The sequence below is a fragment of the Osmerus mordax genome, chromosome 6 (assembly GCF_038355195.1).
Source record: "Osmerus mordax isolate fOsmMor3 chromosome 6, fOsmMor3.pri, whole genome shotgun sequence".
NCBI classification, from domain to species: domain Eukaryota; kingdom Metazoa; phylum Chordata; class Actinopteri; order Osmeriformes; family Osmeridae; genus Osmerus; species Osmerus mordax.
Window position 1 is genome coordinate 16,695,778 of NC_090055.1, and position 24,863 is coordinate 16,720,640.

Consider the following 24,863-nt stretch of genomic DNA (forward strand, 5'->3'; position numbering starts at 1 on the left):
GAACAGAAGATTGGACAACAATCCAGAAATAAAAAACTGAAAAGTTGAGGGGACAGCAGTATAGATTTAGTTGCGCACAATGAGAGCCTTTCACTAAGCAAAAACAAAAAATGTACATGTATTTATTTTAAATAACTGTTGGAATATTACCAGTGATCCAGTCAAGAGTGGGACCCTGAACAACGTTAAAAGGGTATGAGTCACTCCCTGGGTCACCGCGAACAAGACTCCGACTCCAAAACTCATCAACCCGTTTATTAATTGCAGACTCTAAAATAAACAAATGAAGCAGTTTTCTACGAAGGCACCAGCTACAATTCTATTTCATTACCTAAGCACTGTTTCAAACTAATTGAAGATTCCTCCATTCTTTTTTGTCCCATTATTTTCATACATTGACTCAACTATAGTAGTGTGTTATTAGCATTAATGCTGAATGGGCCAATCATTTGTGATGAGTTACAAAGAAAAATATAATTTGCAACAACGTTGCAAAACGTTTTTTCTAAACTTTTAAGTTTAAACAAATACAATTGAAATGTATAACAATATTAGCCTATAACTTGTTCGCCTGCTTTTTCCTGATGAAACAAATGTTATATTTTTCTTACCCCTAAGACAGCGGGTTGCTTCTGTAGCAAGTCATGCAACGGACCCTTTGCGCAAGGCACCAATTTCGTTGGTTTGTAATGTTGTATCACTGGGCCTTTCTGGTCTCCTCTGTTATATTCCTCCTCCCCAAGGATGTCCATGGGAATGTCGGCACAAGCCATGATGTTCTGGCTTATAAAACAGATTGGATCATGAAATAGCCAAATGACAGAATCAATTAAATGATCAATAAAACACCAATAAAACATGCCTTGATCGTCTTGTCGAGATAGGCTACTGAATGGTACTATTTCTAGATATCTTTTAACAAGTTAATAATACTTAAACCATGTTTAACTTACCTGTGTGTAGCCTAAATGTTGCCTTCAACGCTCTACCTTTTGGGTTGTTTCAGTTCTCTTGAATCACGCAGTGATGACGAAAAGTGTGCAATAGACTTATTTAACTTCGTTTTTATGAAATTTGTTGAGCAAACAAATATACGTTTTTTGGGAAAGTAATTAGGTTAGCTTTTCTTTTGAATGAATGATAACGTTTAAGCATTAATTATTGTGCGATTTGAGGTTATACCTATATACTTAAATAGTTTGCCTTCACATACGGAGTTATTCATCTCACCATAAACGACCAGTTTTCAATGCTCGTTTTGCCAGGCTTATAGCTTTTACTGCACCGACCACGCCCTAAACATCTATCAGAGCTCCAAGACACGAGCGCATCACAAACCACACAGCATAGGCCCTATTTCTGTCCCCCACCCCCTTATATCTCCTTTATCACGCTTGCTGTGTCTTCTGTATCATATTTGTTCATTAGGCCTACAGAACATTCGTTATACATCTGGAAGACAGAACCGTGATCTCTGTCAGCTTGAAAGATCAGGTTTGTCAAATCACCCAAACTAAAAGAGTGTCAAGAGGGATGGCTTTTGTGTGCATGTGTAGCCTATTAAGCTGATTGATTTTCCCACAGGAAAATGAAGGATACATTTCATTCAGATGAGGACATGCTTATCATCATTCCATTGGGCAGTTTTAAAGATGCTCAAGAGGGCCAGTTAATGCCGGAGAATTTCCACTGTGTGTTTAAAGATGTCTACAAGGTGTTCTTGAAGGGACAGCCCAAAGCACTGGGGGTACAGTATGTCCAACTTTTACAGTTTAAACTTTGTCTTTAAGATAAGATATGTCAAATTACAAAATGTAGTCATCATCCATTTTTTTATATTTTATGATTAGTTTATCATATAGGTTTGCAGATTGTACATGCATATTTCTTTTTTATTTGTATCCTTTGCTTTGTTTTTGTGTGTTTTTTTTTACAGATGGCTCAGTTCATTGCTGGAGTTCTCATACTAATTCTTGGTGTACTGACTGGAAAATCATTTGACTTGCCGTATACTGTGCCTAGTGTCCTTGTAAATATTTCAGAATTTTCCATAATTTGTTCCCCATTTTATATGATGATCGATGTATGTTGATGTCTTATGCTGATATTCAGTTTGGTTGATCTACGCCATTCCAATTGATGTGAATTCCTCTTCAATTGTTTGGAATTTTGTAATGATTACTGTTTTGGTCTCTAAAATTATATGTTTTTTAGTTTTTCCTCTCAGGAATGCTGACATATGTAGCTGGTCAGTCTCCAAACATGTGTGTGGTAGGTTCTGTTTATCTTAAATCTTTCTTGTATAATATTTAATTCAACTAATTTTCTATATTTTAAAAAGGTACGAAACAGTCTACACTTTAAAACCAATGAAAACATCTACGTCTTAATTATGTTTCAGACAAAACTGTCGTTTTCAGTGAACATCACCAGCTTTTTCTGGTCCATTGTGGCTTTTACTCTCTGCGCCCATAATGTGTATTCTGCAACAAACCATATAGCGGTAGGAACAATTATCTTCTGTTTTGTGCTATATGCCTTCAATAGTTACAGTAAGATCTAAGAAAATAATTGAAGCCTTTGCATGAAAATACACCATATTGCCTTTTTTTCTGTTTTTTCATCTTTCAGGTAGAACAAGGGATCCAAATCATTATTGCAGCTCTCTTGATCATCGAAATGTTTGTTGCCATGGTCTTGATCTACTGGGAGAGTAAGGCAGTTTGCAGACAACATTTCAACATTCTGGTAAGTCACTACAGAGTTCTCTCTACGCAGACCATAAATACAATAGGTATACTGTATGTCTTCAAATGTGGAGCAAGAAATAGTCAACATGTGTTATAGAGCTGAGCCATATATACAATTTGTTTTGCAGCCAGTGCTCACTCTCAAGCAGATGGGGAACTAAAAGATTGACAAGAGCTCAACAACTAACAGTAATAGGTTGGCTATCATGTCAAACTTCTAAAAAGGCTGTAGGTTTGCCAATGCCTTCGATGTTTTTTTGTATTTGTTTGTAAAGGTCTAATTGTTTGTTACTGTCATACTGTGGGTATTTACAATATAAATGTAATTGTATTACATTTATGGTATTATCAAGAGATGATTGTACTTCAGAGATCTATATGACACTGTTGGATTCATTGCTCAAAATAAATTAAATTGTATTCTGACATGGGCTTGTATCTTTAATGAAAACAATTAAAATATGCAGTCCTACAAATAAGGCTTTACAATAGTATTTGCCTTAACCAGAACCCGCTATCTGTTTAGTTTTAATCGTGTTTAGATTAATAAACTAGACCTTAGGCTATGCTATTCATTGCACTAATGACTAGTAGCACTAAAGAATATTTTCTACAAATCTATTAAATGAATTGTCTGTCTCTTATATTGATTAAACTGGTGTACTATACAAGTAGGCTTAACTTTTTCAGCTTTTGATAGAAAGTACAGTTTGTCCTTTGTGGTTAAAGCTGATGTGTGGATAGCAGATGGGATTAGACTTTCACACCACAGACCAAGAAGAACCCTGAGAAATTGAATGGTGTAATGTTTCTCAGAAGCATCCAATGGTTTAATAATATTCATAGTTTAACTTGTTATCATGTGTGCTGATTGTCATACAATACAAGTCTAATAGATTAATTCCTATATTCAAGTGCAAGACGCTCACAAGAAGATCCATGTCTGTGATGTACAGTATTGCCTGATGAGTAAAAATGATTGTCTAAAGTTGACATGTAGCTACATGCCCAAACACTTCCTGTTTGTTAACCATGTAAATCATGAGATCAAGTGACCACTTGATGGTAGCAGAGCCCCAGGAACAGGCTAGATAACGCACGACTAGCCTCTTCTGGGGTTTAAAGTTCTGAGATGGTGTTTTGTCCGAATCATTAAATTCACTAACAAAATGATTATCATACCAATTGAATAAATTAATTGAAACACTGAAACACAATAAATTAATTGCTTAGATTTATGACATGAAGTTGCCTTGTTTCTTGATTTCTACTTATGCACAAATGACAAGTTGTCACATTTCCATGTTTTGAAAATGCTCCATATTATTTTAGTACAAGATATCATTAGTTTAAATTATCTCTCGTGCGGGGCAAGGGACTTTGGGTATGAGGAAAGACGCTTGAATGACCTGGGGTGTGGGCTTGACGTGAACTACTTAATTTCCATGGGGGACACTCACATGTACACCAATCAAAATACAGAGTTCACCTAAAATTGTTCCAGTAAATTTAACCCCTCTGCTCGTCTCGCAAAGAAAGCACTGTTTATGCCTTTTCAACGGAAGACGTATTTCTTCTTTTTTTTCTTTGCGGATTATTGAAGTCATTCTACTAATATGATTTAAACTGGTGTTCGTATGATTGACTTGTTTAGCCTTACGGAAAACAAAATTATTAATTGCGTCTTTTGGCCTAACGCTAATGTTATTGGCTAGCTAGCTGACGTTGCTAGCTAGCTAGCATAGGAGGTTGCAGTGCATTCCTTCTTACTATAGAATGGCGTCTATGTACTCCGGATCCCATACCCTGAGTAAAGATGATGTGAACTACAGAATGCATTTCCGCATGATCAACGAACAGCAAGTAGAAGATATCACCATCGATTTTTTCTACAAACCGCACACAATAACGCTGTTAACATGCACAGTGCTCAGCTTGATGTATTTTGCATTTACAAGGTAAGATGGCCAATTAACTAGCTACCAGTACCTAAAGCGTCTAGCAAGCTAAGCTACTATTAGCCTGCAAAAAGCAGGATGTTCTGAATGGCTTGGCTGACATCATTCATGAGCATGCTATGGGATAGCTAGCAAGTCTTGTAATTATGTTTTGTCAAGCTGTCATTCCTTTCCAAGTACGTTAACGTCAGGTTTGGACAGCTGATGCTGTCTTGTAGCTACTCCTTGTGTATAATGTTAGGGGACAAGAATGAAAGTTATATGGTAAGCTAACGTGAGCTAGCCTAAACAACAACAATTACTGATTGTGAAGAAGCCTTACCATCGTTTAATCTCATTAAAGATAGCTGACAGAATGACAGTGAGGTTCGTTATTATATAAAGTCAGTAGATGTGTTAAATTTGTTAAAGGATGTTAGTAACTATTGCAGACCTGCATGTATGTCAGGCCATCATGTTATTCTTCCAAAAAACCTCAGTCAGCATCAGAAGCTGTTGTGTAGTTCATGGTTGCTCTTGTTTTGTTATCAGGGATGATGGGAACCCTGACAGTAACTTATGGGTGGGTCTGATCTTAGTCATCTCCTTCTTCCTGGTTATCAGTATCCTGGCCTTCCCCAACGGTAAGTTAAGTTTAACTATTAACCTGCTGGGGGTTGGTTGGCTGTGCAAACACTGCAGAGACCTCTATATTGTGACAATGGTTGATAAAAAAAAAAAAAAAAGTATATCGTACACTGTCAGGTACGCCTTAATGATTTTACCAAAGGGGGACTGTTTGCCATCTGGTGAAAGTTGAGTTCTTAAATCCAGTTACTGATTAAATGTCCTTTTAATGCATCTGTTTAGGTCCATTCACAAGACCACATCCAGCGATATGGCGTGTGGTGTTTGGTAAGGGAGTCTACCATGTATTTTTTTGGTTAGCGAGGATTTAATGAACCTCTAGATAATATCTCTCATGTATTTCACTCCTTTTCAGGTCTAAGTGTCCTTTATTTCCTGTTCCTGGTCTTCATCATCTTCCTAAACTGGGAGCAGGTGAAGCAGGTCATGTACTGGCTGGACCCCAACCTGCGTTATGCCAAAAGAGAGGCTGACGTCATGGTAAGAGTGAAGATTCTTCAGAAATCATTGTTTGCCGATTTCACAATATACACCCACTCAGTGTGTACGTGTATCACACAGTCCACCAATTTAGTAAATATTGACCGTTTTAATTTGATTTTTTTCTCCAGGAATATGCAATAAACTGTCATGTGATCACCTGGGAGCGAATCCTGAGCCACTTTGACATCTTTGCCTTCAGTCACTTCTGGGGCTGGGGCATGAAGGCCCTGCTCATCCGCAGCTATGGCCTCTGCTGGACCATCAGCATCACCTGGGAGCTCACAGAGGTACATACACACACACATGCACCAGCACATGTACACACATACCTGCACACGCACACTAGATCCACGTGGTGCACACTTGAGTCCGATGTTTTGAACCTCCATCTTTCCTCCATCCCTTATCTAAATCACCCCCCCCCCTCCCTCCCTCAGCTGTTCTTCATGCACCTGCTGCCTAACTTTGCGGAGTGCTGGTGGGACCAGGTGATCTTGGACATCCTGCTGTGTAACGGAGGGGGAATCTGGCTGGGCATGACCGTCTGTCGCTTTCTGGAGATGAGAACCTACCACTGGGCGAGCATCAAGTAGGCTCTTAACCAGAATGTCCACTTTTGTGCTCAAGTCAACGTCCCCTTTAGCTCATTAGTGTATTTACCTGTAGTAACATTTTTAGAGACTTTGTTTTGGAAAGAAACGGCTCTCATTTTGTTGTTGTTTTGAAATATAAGAAGGGTTGTTGCTTGAGAGACGGTGAGAAACTCTACACTGTGGAGTAGACTTGAATGATTAATAACCTAGTATTGCTTTCATCCGCGTTTCCCCCTTGCACTGAGACAGTACTTATCTTATTGTATGTACGCCTGTGATGCCTTTGCGATCAATGCCCTATCTTCCGGTCCAGAGACATCCACACCACTACGGGAAAGATTAAGCGAGCAGCGCTCCAGTTCACCCCCGCGAGCTGGACCTATGTACGCTGGTTTGACCCAAACTCTTCTCTCCAGCGCGTTACTGGGGTCTATCTGTTCATGATCATCTGGCAGGTGAGTTAGGCCCTTTACTAACTATATACTTCTGTTTACAGCTGTTCTGTTCCAAGAACAGCTGACTGTTCTTGGAAATGTTGTTTGAACAATGAAGATGCATGATTTAATGTTTTAGAGGGATATGGTTTCGAGTGAGCTCATCTCACTCGAGTGAAAGACAAGATGGATGACACGAGATACAATTATGGATAGAGGACACCATGGATGGAGTACTTGAGCAAACCCCATTGCTTACCACTGGAGAGCCTAGTCTAGCGTATCTGCCAACACTCACCCCATACACTTACACACACACACCCGCCTCCCAAATCCTCCATGCTGGCTGCCATGGCGATGAAAGAGGCTGCTTCTCTGCCTTTTGTGTCATGATGAAATAGAATAGCCCCACTCCTCCCTCCAACCCTTCTCCCTCCCACTGCCTCTCTCCAACACTCTTGTGGCTTTAGATGGTAATTACCTGTCTTTGAGAGTGGCTGGACTCTCCCGGAAGGGGGGAGGGGGCTTAGGAGACCCAGAGTGGCCACAGTTTAGCTCCTCTCCTGAGGGCTCATCAACACAGGCTTTGGGCCAAATGAGAGAGTAACGAGGCAGGCCTCAGTCTCTCATTATCCTAAACTGGGACACTGTGGTGCTCCAATCTGAATGTGTTTCTTTGAAAGACTAATGAATAATCCTGATAATCTTTGTCTCTGTCTGTCTCTCTATCTCCCGGCCTGTCCCCTTCCCTCTCTCCCTCCCCCTCAACAGCTGACAGAGTTGAACACGTTCTTCCTGAAGCACATCTTTGTCTTCCCAGCATGCCATGCACTCACTTGTTGTCGGATCCTCTTTGTTGGCATCATCACAGCTCCTACCGTGAGGTAAGAATGTCAGCGGACCCACTTCAACAGTCCTGGAAAAGAACTGCTGCCCTGGAAAGAATGCTCCACACGTGACGAAAAGGTTGACTGTTGGTAGAGCTGGCTCCAGACATGTTTCAATCACTGTTCTACTTTTTCTTCCTGTCTGTTCCAGGCAATATTATGCATACCTAACAGATACACAGTGTAAAAGAGTTGGAACGCAGTGCTGGGTCTTTGGGTAAGTCTTTCACCAACTGTCATCCTGTCTCTGCAACACATCAAAGTCATTTGACTTTCAGTCAACATAAGCTACTATTAAGACATCCGCTGTACATTTGTTTATAAACTTCCGTGGGGGCTAGTATGAGGTCGGACAGATGAGGGCCCAAGATAAGGCCAGCTTTGTTGTGGGTGCTAGCTGTTCTGCAGCGTGGGGGTTATAAAACAGTAGCCGGCAAGCCTGCTAAGCCACTGCCACCCTCACCACACAGTATGTCAACATAACAGTAGACAAAGGTTGCTTTATAGTCAACTAAATACCTAAGGGTTGAAGTCAGTGAGTACATGTTGTAAGAAACGGAGCAATAATGGTCCATTTAGCTGTGTTCATTTACCTGTGGTTCAGAACAGTGTTGTAAATGTTAACCTAGTTCCCCTATCAGGGCAATGTGTCTGCACACCTCACTCGACCCACTCACATTCCACCTCTCTCCCCTCCGTCATGTCACCACCCCTATGACAGGTGTGGCGTGGAGCCGGTTACCCAGCATGCTCTGTGTGTGACCTTGTTGTGTGTCTGGCTTCGTATTTCAGGGCAATAGCCTTCCTGGAGGCCTTGGCATGTGTCAAGTTTGGACAGGACTTGTTCTCCAAAACCCAGATTCTTTATGTGATCCTCTGGCTCTTGTGTGTGGTAAGGAGACCACCAGTACCCTCTCAAACCACCCTGCAAATGTAGACTATTACACCATACACAGCAGTGAGGCAGTCACCTTTTTATCACTGCACCTCCTACTTGTACATTTAGCATGATATTACACTGTTTTGCATCGTGGTGCGATCATGCTAGCGTTATCATAAAATTGTATCTTTTATTACATTTACATTTAGTCATTTAGCAGACGCTCTTATCCAGAGCGACTTACAGTAAGTACAGGGACATTCCCCCGAGGCAAGTAGGGTGAAGTGCCTTGCCCAAGGACACAACGTCATTTTGCACGGCCGGGAATCGAACCGGCAACTTTCTGATTACTAGCCTAATTCCCTAACCGCTCAGCCACCTGACTCCTACTTATTAATCATTGTCTCTTACTGTTTTCCTCTTCACAGGCCTTCATCACGTTCCTGTGCCTGTACGGAATGGTGTGGTATGCAGAAAACTACGGCCCAAGAGAAAAGGTACTCATCATTAGCGTTTGGCTGCTCTTGTCGAACGTTCCCTCCCCTGCCACCATGTCTACTTGGTCTTCTCTTGTTAGGCCATCGTTGTAAAATCTGATTTACCGTAACTGACCCACCTGCTTGACTGAAGATTACGTAAAACTCCAGCGCCTTTCATTGGAGAGGGTTTGTCCATTGTTGAAGCATGTGCCTCTGTCAGCTAGCTGCTGCATGTCCCCTGTGTAGCATGTGTTGGAGGAACGTGTGAAATGTGTTTACACCTCCTCTGCTTTTCACAGAGCCTCTCAGAATGTGAGGACAGCAACTACATCGAATCCACCGACTATGAATCGGAAATTCTCAAAGGTAAAAATCCACAGTTAGATCCCTCTGTGATACCCTGTAGTTAATGCTTACATGCGTCATTGCAATGTCATGCCTTTCTATGAACCTCTGTCAGCCAACATGTAAACTGATTTCTTAGCATTAGCCTGACCCCTAGTGGTTAGATAGTATTTTATGCACCTAAACACATACAGTACATAGTCCATACTAAATAGTTGAATGATGGCTTCCTGTGTCACGACATGTAATTCTGGAAGAAAAAAAATCCAATCTTAAATCTTTGCTCTCTACCTCACAGAGGAGACGGACGTAGTGGGTGAAGTCTCATCTACCAGACAAAGAGGAAGGGGCTCCGGAAAGAACAAATCGATCAACGGTGTAGGGACCCAGTAATGACGAGAGCTCAGGGGTGTAGGGCCCCTCGCTCCTCGCATGGCAGAGCTAGGAGAGGAGGAGGAGGAGGAGGCTGAAAGAAGTTAACACTTCCCAGGGCATTTCAACACGTCACAGAGAACCACTCACCCACAACAGAGAGGTTGCGCACAGAAGGCACCCTTGAGTGGATGAACGTGTCCATACAGTGTTAGAAAGAGAGGGGTCTAATCTGCCGAGACTGGCACTGGTATTGGTGGCTTGTCAGGGCCTTGCTCCTACCCTACCGTGTGTGTTGTGGTGTGTGTGTCTGAGAGAGGAGGAGGTGGCGGGGAGAGATGGGGGGCAAAATTTCTCTTCCACAGATGGAACGCATGTTCATTGTAGTTGGTAAATCATGATTTGCAAACTACATTTATCCTATACAATATATCATTCATGTTTCATGTAAACCCTACTGGTCTGTATACAGCACCAGCCCTATGTGATGTCATCAGACTAACGTATGTAACAGATCCAAACCATTTCATGTAGAGCGCACATGTAGACCATGTCATAGACATTGAACCCTGTTTGGTACTGTAAAAAGACAAATATTTTATCAGATTGGGCCAATTTATCATCTGTTGTATTTACATTTCCATATAAGTGTTCATGTTTTTTTGTTGTTCATGACTTGAACAAAGAGTGAAATGTGAACAGGATTTTAATGCAAACCAGCTTTGGCGTGGAAGGATCATTTCTTTTTCACAGGAGTTTTGTGTTAGACGTGAGTCAAAGCAAAGCACACGTTTTAAGCACTTTTTAAATCTGTTGGGCACTCCTCAAGAGCATCCGCTTCCTGTTGTAATCAGTATACTGTACATTTGTAATGTGTGTTGTTGGTGTGCTTTGTGAATCATTGTGACCTTGAGTGATTTCACTCCTTTTTCAGTTGTGGTTGCTACCAGTTATTTTTCACTGAATTAACAAGAAGGCAAACATTCTTTCATGCATGTTTTCAAGTTTCAACTGTCTGCAGAGATAGCTTCGTTTTACTATGTGGACTTCACCTACATGGCATTTGCATGGCTGTGTCAAATATAGAAGTGTTTTTGGTGGAATGTTAACTAGTGACAAGTGACACCTCTCACAGAGAAGTATTTACACTTTCAATGTTGACATAGGCTAACATTTTTATCAAACACCCCTTGTGCCTGTTTTGCATGTACTTTTTATTTTTTATTCCTAACTTTTTGGAAGTTTGTATTATCAAGCATAATTTGAGTTATGTTTCAGTGCTTGTGATCTCTGTGCTTTCATTAAAAGTCCATTTATTTTCTGTCGGACAGTTACCATCTCTGCACAAAAGTGTCCCTCACAATCCAAGATAATCCAGACATTGTCATTCTCAGTGGAAAGGGGATGGAAGGGGCTCCCTGGCTTAGTAATTGGTACATTGTTTCTGGGTTATGCCAATTTTGCCAAAAAAGAAAGAAAAGAAATCGACTGAAATAGAGACTTGTGTTGTTGTTTTTTCACTGTGAATTAAAAGTACCTAATAAAATGTTTTGCATTTCCTCTTAATATCTATGTGGTGTTGTTTATTCTGGGGTGCATTGTGACTGAGAAATTTAGCCATGTGTTGTAGATTTATTTTTAAAAGTAGCTTCCCCCTCGTGATGGACAGACGGTGCCTTGATCTTCGGCACTGTTGGCATGTGATGCAACCTGTGATTTACCGAGGATGCATTGTTGAAATGGACGATCGCTTGATGCTACAGTACACGTACTGCCCGTCTATCCACAATTTTGTGCATCTTCTGCCTACACAAAAGATCTATACAGTATATCTCTGACACTGATGTGTTTTGTTGTTCAGTAAAGTCTTGAATCACCTTGCTTGACCTCTGGAGAGCGCTCTGCAGCTACGGAGGGTAAGGACTCTGGAGTTGTCCTTGTAGGGATCAGATTTCACTTTGCTGGCATGCCAGAGATCAGACAGACCAAAATAGCTGACACGTTGTGACCTATAACACGATACGTTCAATCAACTCTCGAAAGATGTTCCCAAGAAAATAGAAGAGCAATGAGCTTGAAGAAGCAAAACATTGTTTTCCAGGCTTCAGTGTGACTTTGATAGAGCCTTATGTAGGTTCAAATCACAACACCCTTAAGGGCTGTAATGAAGAATTTATGTTCTTCAGTGTTAAATTATGAGGACAGAATATTGTGCAATGTCACCTACCACAACCCAAAGGACTGACATGCTGCTGAGGAAAATTTGACATCCCATCCAAAAGAGGGCAGCAAAGAGTCTCAGATTGAGACTCTTTGCCATCTGAGTCACATGTCACATGACATTCCGGGCCTACTAGATGTGGATGCTTTGTGAAAAATTTTGCCGGTGCTGTGTGTTTTCATGCCCTGACTCCCTTTTCTCCAGATCAACCTCCGCTGATGGTACAGTCAGGTGAGGAAAAGAACAGGATCCTTCTATCATGGCTGAGGCTCCAGTTTGCTCTAGACATGGGAGTCCCAGAGCAGAGGCCACACTGAGGGACATTCAGATCAACCTTCTAGAGTGTAAAGTCTGCTTTGAGAAATTCAGCACCGAGCAGAGAGAGTACCGACCACAAAACCTCTCCTGTGGCCATGTGCTTTGTCTGGAATGCGTCAGAGTGCTCTCTCACCCCCTCCTCAGGACTCTGGAGTGCCCATTTTGCAGGCAGACATGTGCTGTTGACAGCATTTCCCACTGCCAGGCCTTGACTGACCTCCAGGAGCTGATGTTGTCCAGAAGTCCCCAGTCCCCTGTCCCTCACCGGGTGAGGGCTGGCAGCAGTAGTTGGGTCAGGGGTCTGAGCTCCAGGGTTCTACGTCTCGGCTTAGTCTTTGGCGGTTGGGGGACACTGATCAACCCCACCGGGATAGCTGTTTTTGGATCATCCGGGACCATGGTGGTGGTTCAGGATGGAGACAGCAGGGTTGTGGTCTTTGGTCCACAGGGCAGGAGGCTGCACAGTTTTGGGCAGAGAGGACGAGCTCAGGATAAGATCTGCTACCCAGTGGATGTAGCAGTAACTCCCACTGGGTATGTGGTGGTGACGGATGCCGGGGACAGTGCAGTGAAGGTGTTTACCTCCAGGGGGAGTCCTGTGTTGACGGTCCAGGAATGTTTCCAGCTGCCGTGGGGTGTGGACGTGGACAGCTGTGGACACATCTTGGTCACTGACCTTCAGATTGGTTCCCTCCACCAGGTGACAGTGGACATTGGCCGTAGAGTGACTCTGAGTAACCAAGCAGTCGTCACTGGGCTACAGAGGCCCAAAGCAGTGGCCTGCTGCCGGGTGACAGGGAATATCGCTGTGGTGGAGCAACTGGGCGACCCCTCACAGCCACCAAGAGGCTGTCGGCCCACAAGGTTAAAAGTGTACAACAAGGACTTTAAACTGTTCTGTCAGATAGATAGCTTCAGCCTGAGTCTGGACTCCAAGGTGTGTCTGTGCTTGTCGGCTGTGGCTTTTGACATCGATGGAGATGTGATTGTGATTGACTCCCAGCAGGGCATGATTTGGAGTTTAGGAAAACTCAAGAGTGGCCCAATTCTGACTCCCCTCGTCAGAGAGAACCTGGTCCGTCCAGTGGGGCTGGTGCCCACAGCCCAGAACTCACTCATTGTTTTAGACAGTGGAGACCATTCAGTGAAGATGTATTCAACCAGCTCAGAAACAACTGTCCCAACAAAGTAGACTACTATGAGCAGTATGTATAGCTAACAATATGCATAAAGTCTTGTTTGACGCACACTTGAGAAAATATAAAAAATTGAAAATTGTTACATGTTATTGAAAGGGCCGTTTAATTAACATGACCCTCGGTAGCCCAATGGGCCCCTAACGTGTACCGCTATAAAGTTTTATAATGCTTGCTTGACTTAGGCTCTTGATGCAAATAAATATGTTTGGTAACCCGTTTTTTTTACTGTGTGCGCCTAAATGAAATAAACGGCCCTCTTCAAGACAGGCGGTAGCCTACAGTAGTCTGGCCTTTTCAAAGACAGTGAGCTGTTGAAAACCAACGGAGGATGAACCGAAGTTCCACTCCATTGGTTGCCTACTTTCTCATAGTTAGGCTGCGTTTCATTTTATGCATTTTTAAATTAAGAATTTGAAATAATTATCTTCAAAGTAGAGCGCTTTAAATTAACAAATGCCGGTGCACTTAAAGTGTGCGACGTTTCCCGAGTATCCACAAGTTCGGTTCGTATCATGAGAAATCCATTTTTTCTTTTGCTCAGCCACAGCCGTCGCCCGTCGGCAGGAGGATTTTCCAGCAGTCAGTCGTGCTCCCAGTGGAAGATGGCGGTTGGGATGCTGTCTGGGGCTGGAGTACCGAGCTGCCTTCGGATAGGGAGCTAACTTGATGGATGTATATGTTTTTTGTTCTTCTGGACTGGACCTGGTAGGGATTGTTTTAATAGGATACAGCCTTTCAACGACAAAAATCTGGACTGGTCTGGAGGAATTATTTGGAATAGACGACAGCCCCTAGGCTACATTGAAAGCTTGCGCATAGCACACATATTGGTGATAGTCTAGGGTGGAAGTAAAGTGTATAAAAATGTCGGATACAAAGGTAAAAGTTGCTGTGAGAGTTCGTCCAATGAACCGCAGAGGTAAGTGAAGCGAAGTCAGATTTGTTTTATAGTGAATTCTCAACAACCCGATGTCACATAGGCTATTGCTTTTTTCTGGATGCAGGTAGAAAGTTAGTATGCTACATCCAAATGACAGGGTTGCTGCAGGGTTCAACCTGTAATGAGGGCTATAAATCAGAACAGATTTGTGAAGTAGTGCCACTCTGGAAACTTTTTCTTCAAGTTTGCTCTAAACTCTGCAGAAACGGAATTGCACACGAAGTGTGTGGTGGACATGGAGGATAACCAAACTGTTCTACACCCACCGCCTTCAAATACAAAAGGAGAAAACAGGTAGGCCAATTTAAGAAACAGCTGGACCGAATTTGTCATGTGCCTGTGTGTTTACTTACTTCTCAAGATAAGCCTACTGATTTCGTTATTTATGCGCCATCAGTATTTGGCTATAGCAGTGTAATAAAGACTTTGTAATATTACTGACAGCTAAACTGAACACAGCTTGGAACGTAGGCTACAACATTGAAGAACATGTCGCTTTTTACTTGGGGAGATATTTTAGGGAGCGTCTCTGTTTTGCAAGGCTCTTCGGAGTTGGGGAGGCTGTGCTGTAGTCTTCCGGAAGTTGTCAAGATGCAGATTTTACATTTATATTTCTAAATCGTAACTATTTTGATAAGATATTTGAAGTCCTTTCAGCGGGAAGACATCCTCACTTGAGTGACTGCAGTCAGTCTCATGTTCATTTCACTCATGATACAAATAGGCCTACCTCCCACAATTTGTCCCATTTAACATCTGGCAAACAGTATTGGTGTGCCTCAGATAAAGCTCAAATTACTAGTGCAACAAATATACAAACTACTCATTTGGGAAGCAAATGAAGACTATACATGTGTCTTTCTGTCCCAGTGTAACATAATATCCTGTTGGCCTGTTTTCTTGACTCAAACCTTTTCTCAAACCAATACAATCTGTAGTTGGAACAAACATCTGGCACTGGGCCTAAATTCCAAAGATGTACCAACAGACATCTCCATGGTGACACTACCTGTGCTCTTTATACTTTTAGTTTGTAGCCAAATTAAACCTATAAAATTGTTAATGGTGTTTAGTTTAATCGTTTATGGTTGTGTGGAAAAAGTATGTGAATTAGTAGGAAGTTGTGTTTTAAAGTAGCAAAGATGTCCTATTTGGTACACAATTGCAGAATTGTGTAGAATAAAAACAAGACATGATGTCTCTGACCCCCTATGATAGGGGTGTCAAACTTATTTTCACCGAGGGCCACATCCGCATTATGGTTGCCCTCAAAGGGCCAGTTGTAACTACAATGTAACGATGTTTACGATGTAAAAACATTGTTTTTAGCTGTAGTTTTTGTGAACATATTCTTCTGCAATTGCAGCGTTTTTTCTCCATGAAGCACAAACATGTATTCGCTTTCCCATCTTTTCTAGAAACTGCCTTCCATCCAGGGCCAGATGCAGCCTGCTTTGACTGGGGGTGCAGTGAACATGTCTGGGGGTATCATGATTACGGAAAGGGATCATATTATTTTTTATATTGATACAATTTTTGAGACTGCTTATCGATCAGTGTTAATCAGGCGCAGAGCCAAGCTTTGTATACATTCGTAGATTAGCCCAAACCTAGGACGTATTCTGGGTTTGATGTGATGATAGATAGGGATTTCCACAGTTAATTAGATTTTTTTTGCCCTTCATTTGAGCGCAAAATAGCTTTTTGAGCTTTATGTCAAATAAACAGACTTTTTTCAACTGGGTTAAACCTTGTCTAGTGAAGGTGATGTCTTTATCGCTTCTGGCTCCAAATTGTCGACAGGGGAAGCAGAAACATGCATATCGCTTGGCTGAGTACTCTAACCAAGTTCGAGAGCGAAACCAACTTGGGTTGAATGCCCAAGGACCTTGGCTGAAAATGCGCATGGGGTTCGTTTGCAGAACCGGCTGCATTGGAGTGCTGTCATTCAAATCATGCTCGCCTTCACCCACAGTTAAACTTGGAACTTTGCGTTAAACACTGATGTGTATATACACTGCTTTCTAGAGGCGGGATGTCGTGACTTTGCCGTAACATAATCCAAATGCATTGTGAGAGATGTCGTTTTTGGTCAATGCACTCTGTAAAGCAGCGTAGACTTATTTCAAAACACCATTTAAGCTCCCGCGTAGGGGGCCTTGAGTTTGACACGTGCCCTATGACATGCGCATAGGCACAGTTTGTTTATTGAAGTACTTGTTTGAGGTCAGACGGCGGTGGAAAACACAGTGGCTATTTTGAACAGGGTACAGCAGTGCAAGGTGAGTCCTTTCCAATGCTGCAGACACACAGGCCTCACCACCAGTGAAAGTCCAGACAGGTGTCCGTATGGTGTGCGCCAGGGAAAGGTAAGCTAAGCACCCTCTCTGGTTTCACAAGCTAGGGGAGTGCTGCTGAAAACAAGCTGGGTCTGGATCAAGCTTACTCAACAGGCATGCAGGAAACAGAGGAACAAGGGAAGGGTGAGGGTCAGCAGAAAGGAGCTGGGCAGCTGTGCCAGAAGACCACAGCGAGAGGCAGCGAAGGCCAAAGGAAGCAAAAGCAGATCCTTTACTCAAATCAGCCCAACCTCTGTATATTTTATGCAGATGATTCCCCTCACTCAACAACATGATGAACATGATTATGAAACTGTACAGAAAACTGTATGTAGAGCCAGACATACAGTACAACAGCAATCCTCTGTAAACACAGTCAAGGCGGTGAGCAGCTGGTCTCAATGTAAGGCTTTCGGGATGAGAGACATACAGTACAATAAAGCAATCTTTTCCTTGAGCGTTGTTCCGCGTTGCCACATTAAAGCTGTAGACCGCGTTTTCTGCAACAGTGTGTATGATTGGGTCCATCTCTAGACTTAACTGCTGTCGTCTTCTATCATCCCTGATTAGACATCTGACCTGATTACTCATGGATGCAAATTGAATACACAAGGCTGCTCAGTTGTGAAAACACCACAAGGCTGTTTTCCCCTATAGCCTTCACGTTCATATTCTACACGCTTTCTGGGCAAGGCAGGGGGGTTTCTCCATCTCTAAAAATCCTCCCTTGTTGTGAAACTCCACACACAGTTCTGCTGTGGGAAAAGAAAGAGGACACCAAGGCATCTGAGTAGAAACATCCATCCAGAGTTGCAATCCCTGCTATGGTTTTGAAGCGGCATTGTTTGTTAATCTGAAACCATTACATCTGTAGCCCTACTTGTAATCAACAGCCAACATCAACTGGTAATGAGCTTGCAGCCAGAGCCCGCACATTAGCCTATATTTAAGGCAATTATCGGAACTGAAATTGCCACACAACGACTCTTTTTTCCAGGCAATTAAACAAATTGCAATTTTAAAGCCAACGTTCATGGAACATACATAACAATGAAACACAAAGGGGCATTGTGGGTGAGAGGTCAGATAAATTACTCTTAACGTTGACTGTTTGTCCTGTCAATATGATTTTGTCTGCTGTATATGTATTTGCCACATGTATTTGGCATGTGAAGATTTGGGTTTGGTCGAACTGTTTGTCTGTGGCTGGTTGGACATGCCTCTCTTGTGTATGTGTATCCCTTAGAGGGCGTTGGTCTGCCACACGTTTCAAACTTTCAAAACTATTGGAGCAAATGTTACTGGGATGTAGGGTCGGATGACTGCTACGTTGTGTCTGATGGCACCGTCTTCAACAGCTGTACCATTGGATTTTATCCAAGGTCACATTAGATGCTTTGTCATTCGACTGCTTGCATAGCTATGTAAGCTTTCCTTCTCAGATAAACCTGATGTTGTTACCCAGCTGAATTCTTTGAATTTTTTTAGACATTCTTCTTAATTTTTTATTCATTTAGCAGATGCTTTTATCCAAAACAACGTACAAATGATTAGTGTTGTGCAACAGAAGATGTAGGATCAGAAGTGCATAGATCTGCAGTATTTTGGTTTCAGAGACAAGGTATGGTCTGTACTGGCCACAAAGTAAAGTAACCACATCTCGGCTACCAGGTATCTTAACCATAAGATTTATATCATAATAGAAAAGAATAAACATGCAGTATGTAACTGCACATATTACAGATTATCGTACTCAAGAATTTACTGATTAGCAGTGATTGGCACTCATTCTAAACCCTTTCGTATCATTGCTAATCCTGTCTGTGGTAAACTGAGCCACAGAAGGGGATACCCAGGTCCCTGGGGCATTTACGTGTTTTGAAGACACCTGTTCATGTGGCGGTAGAGATGTGTCAAGTTCAGTGAGCAGTTTTTCAGATATGGCCCCAGGCTCCAGACTCATGGGAATCCCACATCTCAAAGCAGAATGTGCACGTTGGGCCGGCAGGAGAGAAACTAAAATTATTAAAGTAAAGTCTGAAGGTAATTGAATAGCTTAGCACCTTAGAATTGAAAATTCTAAGGTGCATTTTTACAAGACCCATGTGGTACCATGTGAACGTGGAAGCTATGTAAAGAATGTGAACAAATGTACCAACTTTCCTTTGATGGCTTAGGAACCACGGCCTTGTCTTTGCACCCCCATGATTCATGGTGCAGTGACTCGTGATCCCTCCTTTTTGGTTCTCTGAAATAAGGGAAAAAAAGAAATAAATAAAAACTGTAATCTCTGTGATGGCGGGACGGAACATCAACGGGGACTGCAGAGAGGTGAGGCTTAGGTTTCCTCGTCCAAGCTCCACGCTTACATTCTCACAGTCTGACCCCCTCCCCCAGACTCAGAAACAATGAGGCTGGGAGAGGAGGCTGAGAAATACCTGAGGCAACTGTCTGAAGGAGGGGGTGTAGAAGCAGCATGACAGGGAAATACCCTTGAGCACTTTACAATTGAGCTATATGACACCTATCTTGCCCCAACATGCCGTCAGCTCAGGACAATTGACGAGTCTGTCACGCCTTATGGAAATGTCATGCTTGCAAAGATAGGATTGAGGTGATAATATCCCAGTCACTGAGGTAAGTGCAGTTACAAATGTGATACCGACCCTGTACAGTGTGACTAAGCCTAGGCTTCATCCTTCAATGACTGTCTACATTAGACATCGTCAGCCATTTCATATAGAGATGATGTTACAAGGATGGTCTCGAGTTATTCCTGTCAGTTCAATTGCTGACGTTTCATATCTACTCCTGGGTCCTTGAACTCCTGTCAAGTTGCAGGTATTGTTTTTGTTTGTCTTCATCTTCTCAAGATATTTTTTATAAGGCAGAGAACCATTGTAGCATGGATTGCACGGTTTTGTAAGTGCCTGCATAGTTGACTAAAGAAGAGGACTGTTTGTTGAGGATGCAGACAATGTTTTCTTACTCCTCCCTTCTACTTCTGTGGCCTTGCAGGGCAAGGTGATTAGTGAAAGCATGTCTCTATCAGATAATGGCTGACTACTCTAACCAAGCCTGTGATTTTCCTTTTATCTTACATACACAATCTCCTCCTCATCACTGACTACACACAGAGCCTGAGGGGATCCTACCTTTTCTCCTTGTGAATATGTTTGCTACCGTCAAACGGTCAACTGATGAAGTGGTTTAACCCAAGAGATCATTTCACGTGAAACAAAAAAATATGCACATCTGTTTCTTCCACAATGTGACCGCTGTGGCTGAACTCAGATAGTCAGCATGTGTTGTTTTGGTTTTCTAAGCCTATTAGGCCTTCAGTCTGAGCTGACTCCAATGGTGGAGATGTCAAAGGCACTCAGCTTTTCCCCTGCTAGATAAGGGTGTTGACTGAACATTGTGGTGGTGGTGGTGGTAGTAGTGAATGTTGTGAGGCTGAGAGGGAAACGCAGTTTGGGAAGGGTCTCATCCGTCTTTCAACTGTCTGGCGTCACACACGGGACGCCAGACAGTGCCATCACGCTTTCCAAACAAACTCTCTCCAAATGACAATGACACCCCATCAATGGCTGCCCTCAGGAATGTTGCCTTTGTCTTTCCCGTTTGGTCTTTCTGCTGTGTAGAAACGATCAACCTTTCCATTCAGTAAGATGTTGTTCTCTGAGTTTTGGCTCCACTCGAGGTTCTCTCCTTTCTCCCCAGTGGTCCTCCTGCGGAAAGCATGGTGTGGTACTGATAAAACTATTGAATTCCCTGGAGGGCTGCTCCCCACGGTTTGTTTTGGAGGTGGGGCTGTGTTTACATCTTGACCTGGAAATGAGACCAAGAGGCGCGTCCCTCCTCTTTTTCTCTTTGGGACTTCTTGGAGACAGGATTGCAGAGATTCTGGCAGTCTGAGCTGCGTTAGTGGTTGTACTTTCTGACTGGTTTTCTCCCAGTTAATCTGCACATTTGTTATAGAGATCGTTTGCTGTAATGACTTGGTTTTCCTACAAAGATCATTCTTCTAATTCACATATTTTCTTTTGAAGTTCTTTCTTTTGTGTTTACATGGATTTCCTTACAAGATTTGTTGCAGACTGTTACTTTCCCCTCAGCTTTGTCGGAGGGTGGAGTGCAGCCAGACAACACAAAAACAAGTGAAAATTGGTACAATGTTTTTTTACGTCTGAGCAAATACTTTCGTACTCTATTTCACTGTGTAAAAAGATTTGTAAATGAATGTGAAGTGTTATACTGGCCTGATAAGAACTGTTTATCTTTAGGCTGTAACTTCTCTTGGGCCAGATTTAACTTGAGTGCCATCAAAAATGGCTGTTGGTCAGGATCACCCAGTCTGTGATCCAGTTTGTCTGTGTGACATCTATCAAGTGGACAAGGTCAAATGGGGTGTGGCCCAGCAGTAAATGTGTCACTTGGATGGCAGTGGGGAGGAAGCGGGTCCATATTGAACAGATTGATGAACTTCCCTTTTCGTTTGCTCATTTCCTGTCACTAACTAAATAATGGGGAAAAGGACTTTGTATCCCCTCTGTTCTACAGAATAACACTAGAGAAAACTCACAAGGTTTACCACTATCCTAAAGCTTATCACATCTGACTTACATTATGCAATGAATGTTCTTTTTTTATTGTGGAAAGTTGGTGTAACTGGTCTAACAGGAGCATGTAAGGCCTAATATGACATGCCTACTGAGGGCAATGCTATTAGCTGCTTTGGGACTTTGTTGCTTGGCTTTTATATAGGAACTTTGACTCATGAGGCTGGTACTCGTCTGGGGTCTGTGTTTAATAGTTGCTTGGCAACAGCTCCTGCCTGGAAACAGAATAGTTCTGGAATTATGATGACCCACAACATAAAAACCCAGACCAAAGCCACTGTACCCATTTTTCTGCTATTTCAGAGGTTTCCCAGGGGCTAATTTTAGAGTGCACTGTCACTCTAGAAATCAAGCAGCCTGCAAGAAAATAGTAATGAGCTCTTGAGATGATATGAAGGCTAGCTATCGGAGAGAGGCTGCATGTCTGTTGAGTGGCATCCAGCATAAACATGCAAGCATATGGCCACTCCATTAACCCATTTTTTTTTATCCTTTTGGAATAATTTCCTCAAATCAGCGGACTTGTGATGTTTCTGAACATATTTTTGGCAGCTCAGTTCCTTGGCTGGTTCCCAGTTGGTGTTGGTTGGATCAGAGTACCTTCCATGTAACTCAGTAATGTAATTTCCCTGTTCTGTTTTTGGCACAGCAGGGTGCAGGGTGACCTCTGCCTTGAGTGGGTGGAGGGTCAGTGTGTCCAGTACTGCACACCACCAATGAGCAACTGAAATATTGGCTTAGAGCCTGAGAGAGTACAGCAATGTGCAACCCAACACTTGTCCACTCAGAGAGCTGTTGTGATTGGCTCTGAGCTTATTAGACCCTAATTGTCTAGAGTCAGAACCGTGTTGACAGATCTGGAGAAAGAGTCCGTTTTTCGGTTGAAGAGATGTTAAGGGTGTGTGTATGTGTACGAGGGGGATATTTTGTAATGTAATCAGCTACATGTTTTGGCAGGAATCATCTCTAGGGGGGAGGGTATTCTTGGACTGACTGTGGCATGCCAGCCTCTGCCCATGCTGCTTTCAATCACTCATCTGCCTTGCATGTCTGTGTGTGTATGTTTTTGACGTGTGTGAGCATGTGTGCATTGTGTGTGTGTGTGTGTGTGTGTAAACTCCACAGGGGACTGGGCTGATCCATCTTCATATTATATTTGAGAGAGCTGTGGATGTAGGATTATGTAATCATGGACAGCGTTATAGATGCTGGGGGCTGTGTGAGCTCTCACTGGGCTGCAGCACCACAGTGTTGAATTTGACACCAGCACACAAAAAGGCCCACAGTCTCCCACAGCAAGGCTTCGACACGGTACAAAACACCCAGGAGTATTCTCTTAATAGTGAACGGAATTTACAGAATGTCTTTTCTAGATTGTTCAACTTTGAACTTAAGCGATGTAATTTATTTGGTTTCGGGCAGCTGCCCACAGATACAGTGTCTGTCCATCCATCTGTCCATTGAGGAGTGGTTTGTGGGGCCTATTGCAACGTTAGGGACGGTGTGGCTGTGTGTGTTGTGGTGATTATCTAGTGTTTCTTTGTAGGTCTGTCCTGTCATTCTGTTATAGCAGGTGGGCCAGCATCTGATGATGCCTTTATCTGGGCCATTGTCTGCAGGGCCATCACAGCAGAGATTTTTGTGGCATAATGACCCAGTGGCCTTAATCTGTGTAGCCACCACAGGGGAGATCCTCCTAGTCCTCTCCACAAATACACTAGCCTTCCCCTGCCTGCTGTACCCTCCAGCACACAGCTCTGGAACAGGGAGAAGGCACAACCCACAACCTTTTTCCACCTCCACCTTCTAATACATACACTCAATCAGCTACCACTGAGAACAACTGTTACTAATGCAATGTCATCATTTATCAGAAGGTTTTTTATTTGGAGTGACATATTGTAGTTTTCACCCTCGGTGCTCTGCCATGCTATGCCATTCTAAATCATATGGAGTCGTTGTGGTGAGAGAGGGCCGTCCTGGCTCTGCTTAAGGTAGAGGAGGAGGTGCGTGGGTCGGCGACAGATGTCTGGAGGCCCTCACTAAGGCTGGCTGGGGGAGGGGGGGGGTGGATGGGGACGTCACCCTGGATTTTCCTTGGATGAGTTTGTATTCTGATGCAGTCTGGCAGTTCTGTGTCACACATGTGCACAAAGTCAACATGCAAGTGGCCTGCAAGCATGAATCCTATACATGCTCTGCATAAATTTATGGATTTGAAACAGCCTTTGGCTGCATGCATGCATATTTATCAGACAGTAAATCAGAAAACCCCATACCATAAGGATTATATTTTTTATTATATAATATCAAATATGATATATAAAATCTAATATTGTAGCAGTTTAAATATCAGAATGAAATTTAACTGCCCTACTGTAGAGCATTTTTAGAACTTTGTGCCTTCCATGTCTCTATAGCTAGCGAAAAAGCTTTACTGCTAAACAAGGATTTGTTATTGCCTTGTCAGGAACAGGCAATGTACTCACTCCTACAAGCTTAAGTTTGGACACATCTGATCCCCCTGTGCTAAGCTCGCCACATGATGTAATATCCTGGTCCTGGTTATACCCGTGACGACGTGATCCACCTGCAGATGTTCACATAGACTCCGTCAGGAAAGACTTGACTGTGACCTAGTGGAGGGCAGGACAGTGGGTCTACAAGGTCACATCCCATTCCCGTGTTTGACTCTCTTTGATCCCTCCACTCCTTTCTCTTCCTCCTTTTTAAACAAGGATAGCATTTGGTGTTGTCTCTCTCTTTTTCTCACCGCAATCAAACCAAAATATCTCACTATAGTTTTAATTAAGCATCACCGTTTGCCCTGCATTTCTGTACCCCTGCACCCCTGACGTCATCCAGTCCAGTTCAGTTCACGTGGAGGGCTCCAGTCCAGTGTTTGTGCTCCACCAGGCCATCCAGAGCTAGTGATGGAGGCTGTGTTACTGGGTGAAGGTGATGCCCACCTCTGTTCCAGCGGGTGCACCGCAGGACGGATCTGCTGACAGGTCTTGTGTGCCATGTGGAGAGACACGGAGGTGCCCCTGCCCGCTGGGGACTGGCAGCTGGAGTATGTCGGGGGCAGAACACCCTGGTCAGGTGTGCTCACATGGGAACATTCAGCACAGGTTAAGAGATGAAGGAACTCTAGTTGTCTCTATTTGGTCAGAATAGTAGTTATAAATCAGCATACAAGTCTTGGAGTAAAATTTGCCTTGTGAGGCCTGAGGTAATACTGAATGCAGCCTTGCTGGCCTCCCAGCTCTGGTTAAGTCCACCAGCGTTAGGGCTGTTTACCCAACAGAGTCAGTGGGACATTGAATCCTAAATCTCTTCCCTTCCTTACGCTCCAGCGCACCAATTATGAACCCATTCACAGCAGCCTCCACCAGGAAATACCACAGGAAGTGAAT

At 43.0% G+C, this 24,863-nt stretch overlaps 4 protein-coding genes across 5 annotated transcripts in view; all 4 read left to right on the forward strand.

The window, feature by feature from the left end:
• Positions 1 to 1,429: 1,429 nt before the first annotated feature.
• Positions 1,430 to 3,127, forward strand: LOC136944885 (membrane-spanning 4-domains subfamily A member 4A). The gene is made up of 7 exons (XM_067238810.1): positions 1,430 to 1,494; positions 1,585 to 1,747; positions 1,937 to 2,029; positions 2,215 to 2,271; positions 2,402 to 2,503; positions 2,632 to 2,748; positions 2,879 to 3,127. The coding sequence occupies exons 2-7, from the start codon at positions 1,589 to 1,591 to the stop codon at positions 2,909 to 2,911; spliced, it is 561 nt and encodes a 186-aa protein (XP_067094911.1). The 5' UTR covers positions 1,430 to 1,494; positions 1,585 to 1,588; the 3' UTR covers positions 2,912 to 3,127.
• A 1,152-nt stretch (positions 3,128 to 4,279) lies between these two features.
• Positions 4,280 to 11,374, forward strand: ptdss1a (phosphatidylserine synthase 1a). Its single transcript, XM_067238789.1, has 13 exons — positions 4,280 to 4,708; positions 5,240 to 5,331; positions 5,558 to 5,602; positions 5,691 to 5,815; positions 5,947 to 6,105; positions 6,256 to 6,407; positions 6,725 to 6,866; positions 7,617 to 7,729; positions 7,884 to 7,949; positions 8,525 to 8,624; positions 9,041 to 9,109; positions 9,391 to 9,457; positions 9,735 to 11,374. Exons 1-13 carry the CDS (start codon positions 4,527 to 4,529, stop codon positions 9,827 to 9,829), a joined length of 1,407 nt encoding a protein of 468 aa, XP_067094890.1. The 5' UTR covers positions 4,280 to 4,526; the 3' UTR covers positions 9,830 to 11,374.
• An 861-nt stretch (positions 11,375 to 12,235) lies between these two features.
• LOC136944758 (E3 ubiquitin-protein ligase NHLRC1-like) lies at positions 12,236 to 13,749 on the forward strand. Its single transcript, XM_067238650.1, has one exon. It carries the CDS (start codon positions 12,289 to 12,291, stop codon positions 13,537 to 13,539), a length of 1,251 nt encoding a protein of 416 aa, XP_067094751.1. The 5' UTR covers positions 12,236 to 12,288; the 3' UTR covers positions 13,540 to 13,749.
• Positions 13,750 to 14,090: 341 nt separating this feature from the next.
• Positions 14,091 to 24,863, forward strand: part of kif13a (kinesin family member 13A) — a 38,611-nt gene continuing 27,838 nt past the window's right edge. For both annotated transcript variants that reach the window (XM_067237432.1, XM_067237433.1), the window contains exons 1-2: positions 14,091 to 14,465; positions 14,690 to 14,780. In XM_067237432.1, coding sequence (XP_067093533.1) covers positions 14,411 to 14,465; positions 14,690 to 14,780 — 146 coding nt within the window. In that variant the 5' untranslated portion in view covers positions 14,091 to 14,410. The remainder of the gene's footprint in view (positions 14,466 to 14,689; positions 14,781 to 24,863) is intronic.

Bases quoted from the DNA above. Each gene is read 5' to 3' on its own strand.
- LOC136944885 (XM_067238810.1), top strand. From the start codon at position 1,589: ATGAAGGATACATTTCATTCAGATGAGGACATGCTTATCATCATTCCA. The intron at 1,748-1,936 runs GTACAGTATGTC...TTTTTTTTACAG, and splicing joins GACAGCCCAAAGCACTGGGG to ATGGCTCAGTTCATTGCTGG. The intron at 2,272-2,401 runs GTAGGTTCTGTT...ATTATGTTTCAG, and splicing joins AGTCTCCAAACATGTGTGTG to ACAAAACTGTCGTTTTCAGT.
- ptdss1a (XM_067238789.1), top strand. From the start codon at position 4,527: ATGGCGTCTATGTACTCCGGATCCCATACCCTGAGTAAAGATGATGTG. The intron at 5,816-5,946 runs GTAAGAGTGAAG...TTTTTTCTCCAG, and splicing joins AAAGAGAGGCTGACGTCATG to GAATATGCAATAAACTGTCA. The intron at 7,730-7,883 runs GTAAGAATGTCA...TGTCTGTTCCAG, and splicing joins ATCACAGCTCCTACCGTGAG to GCAATATTATGCATACCTAA.
- LOC136944758 (XM_067238650.1), top strand. From the start codon at position 12,289: ATGGCTGAGGCTCCAGTTTGCTCTAGACATGGGAGTCCCAGAGCAGAG.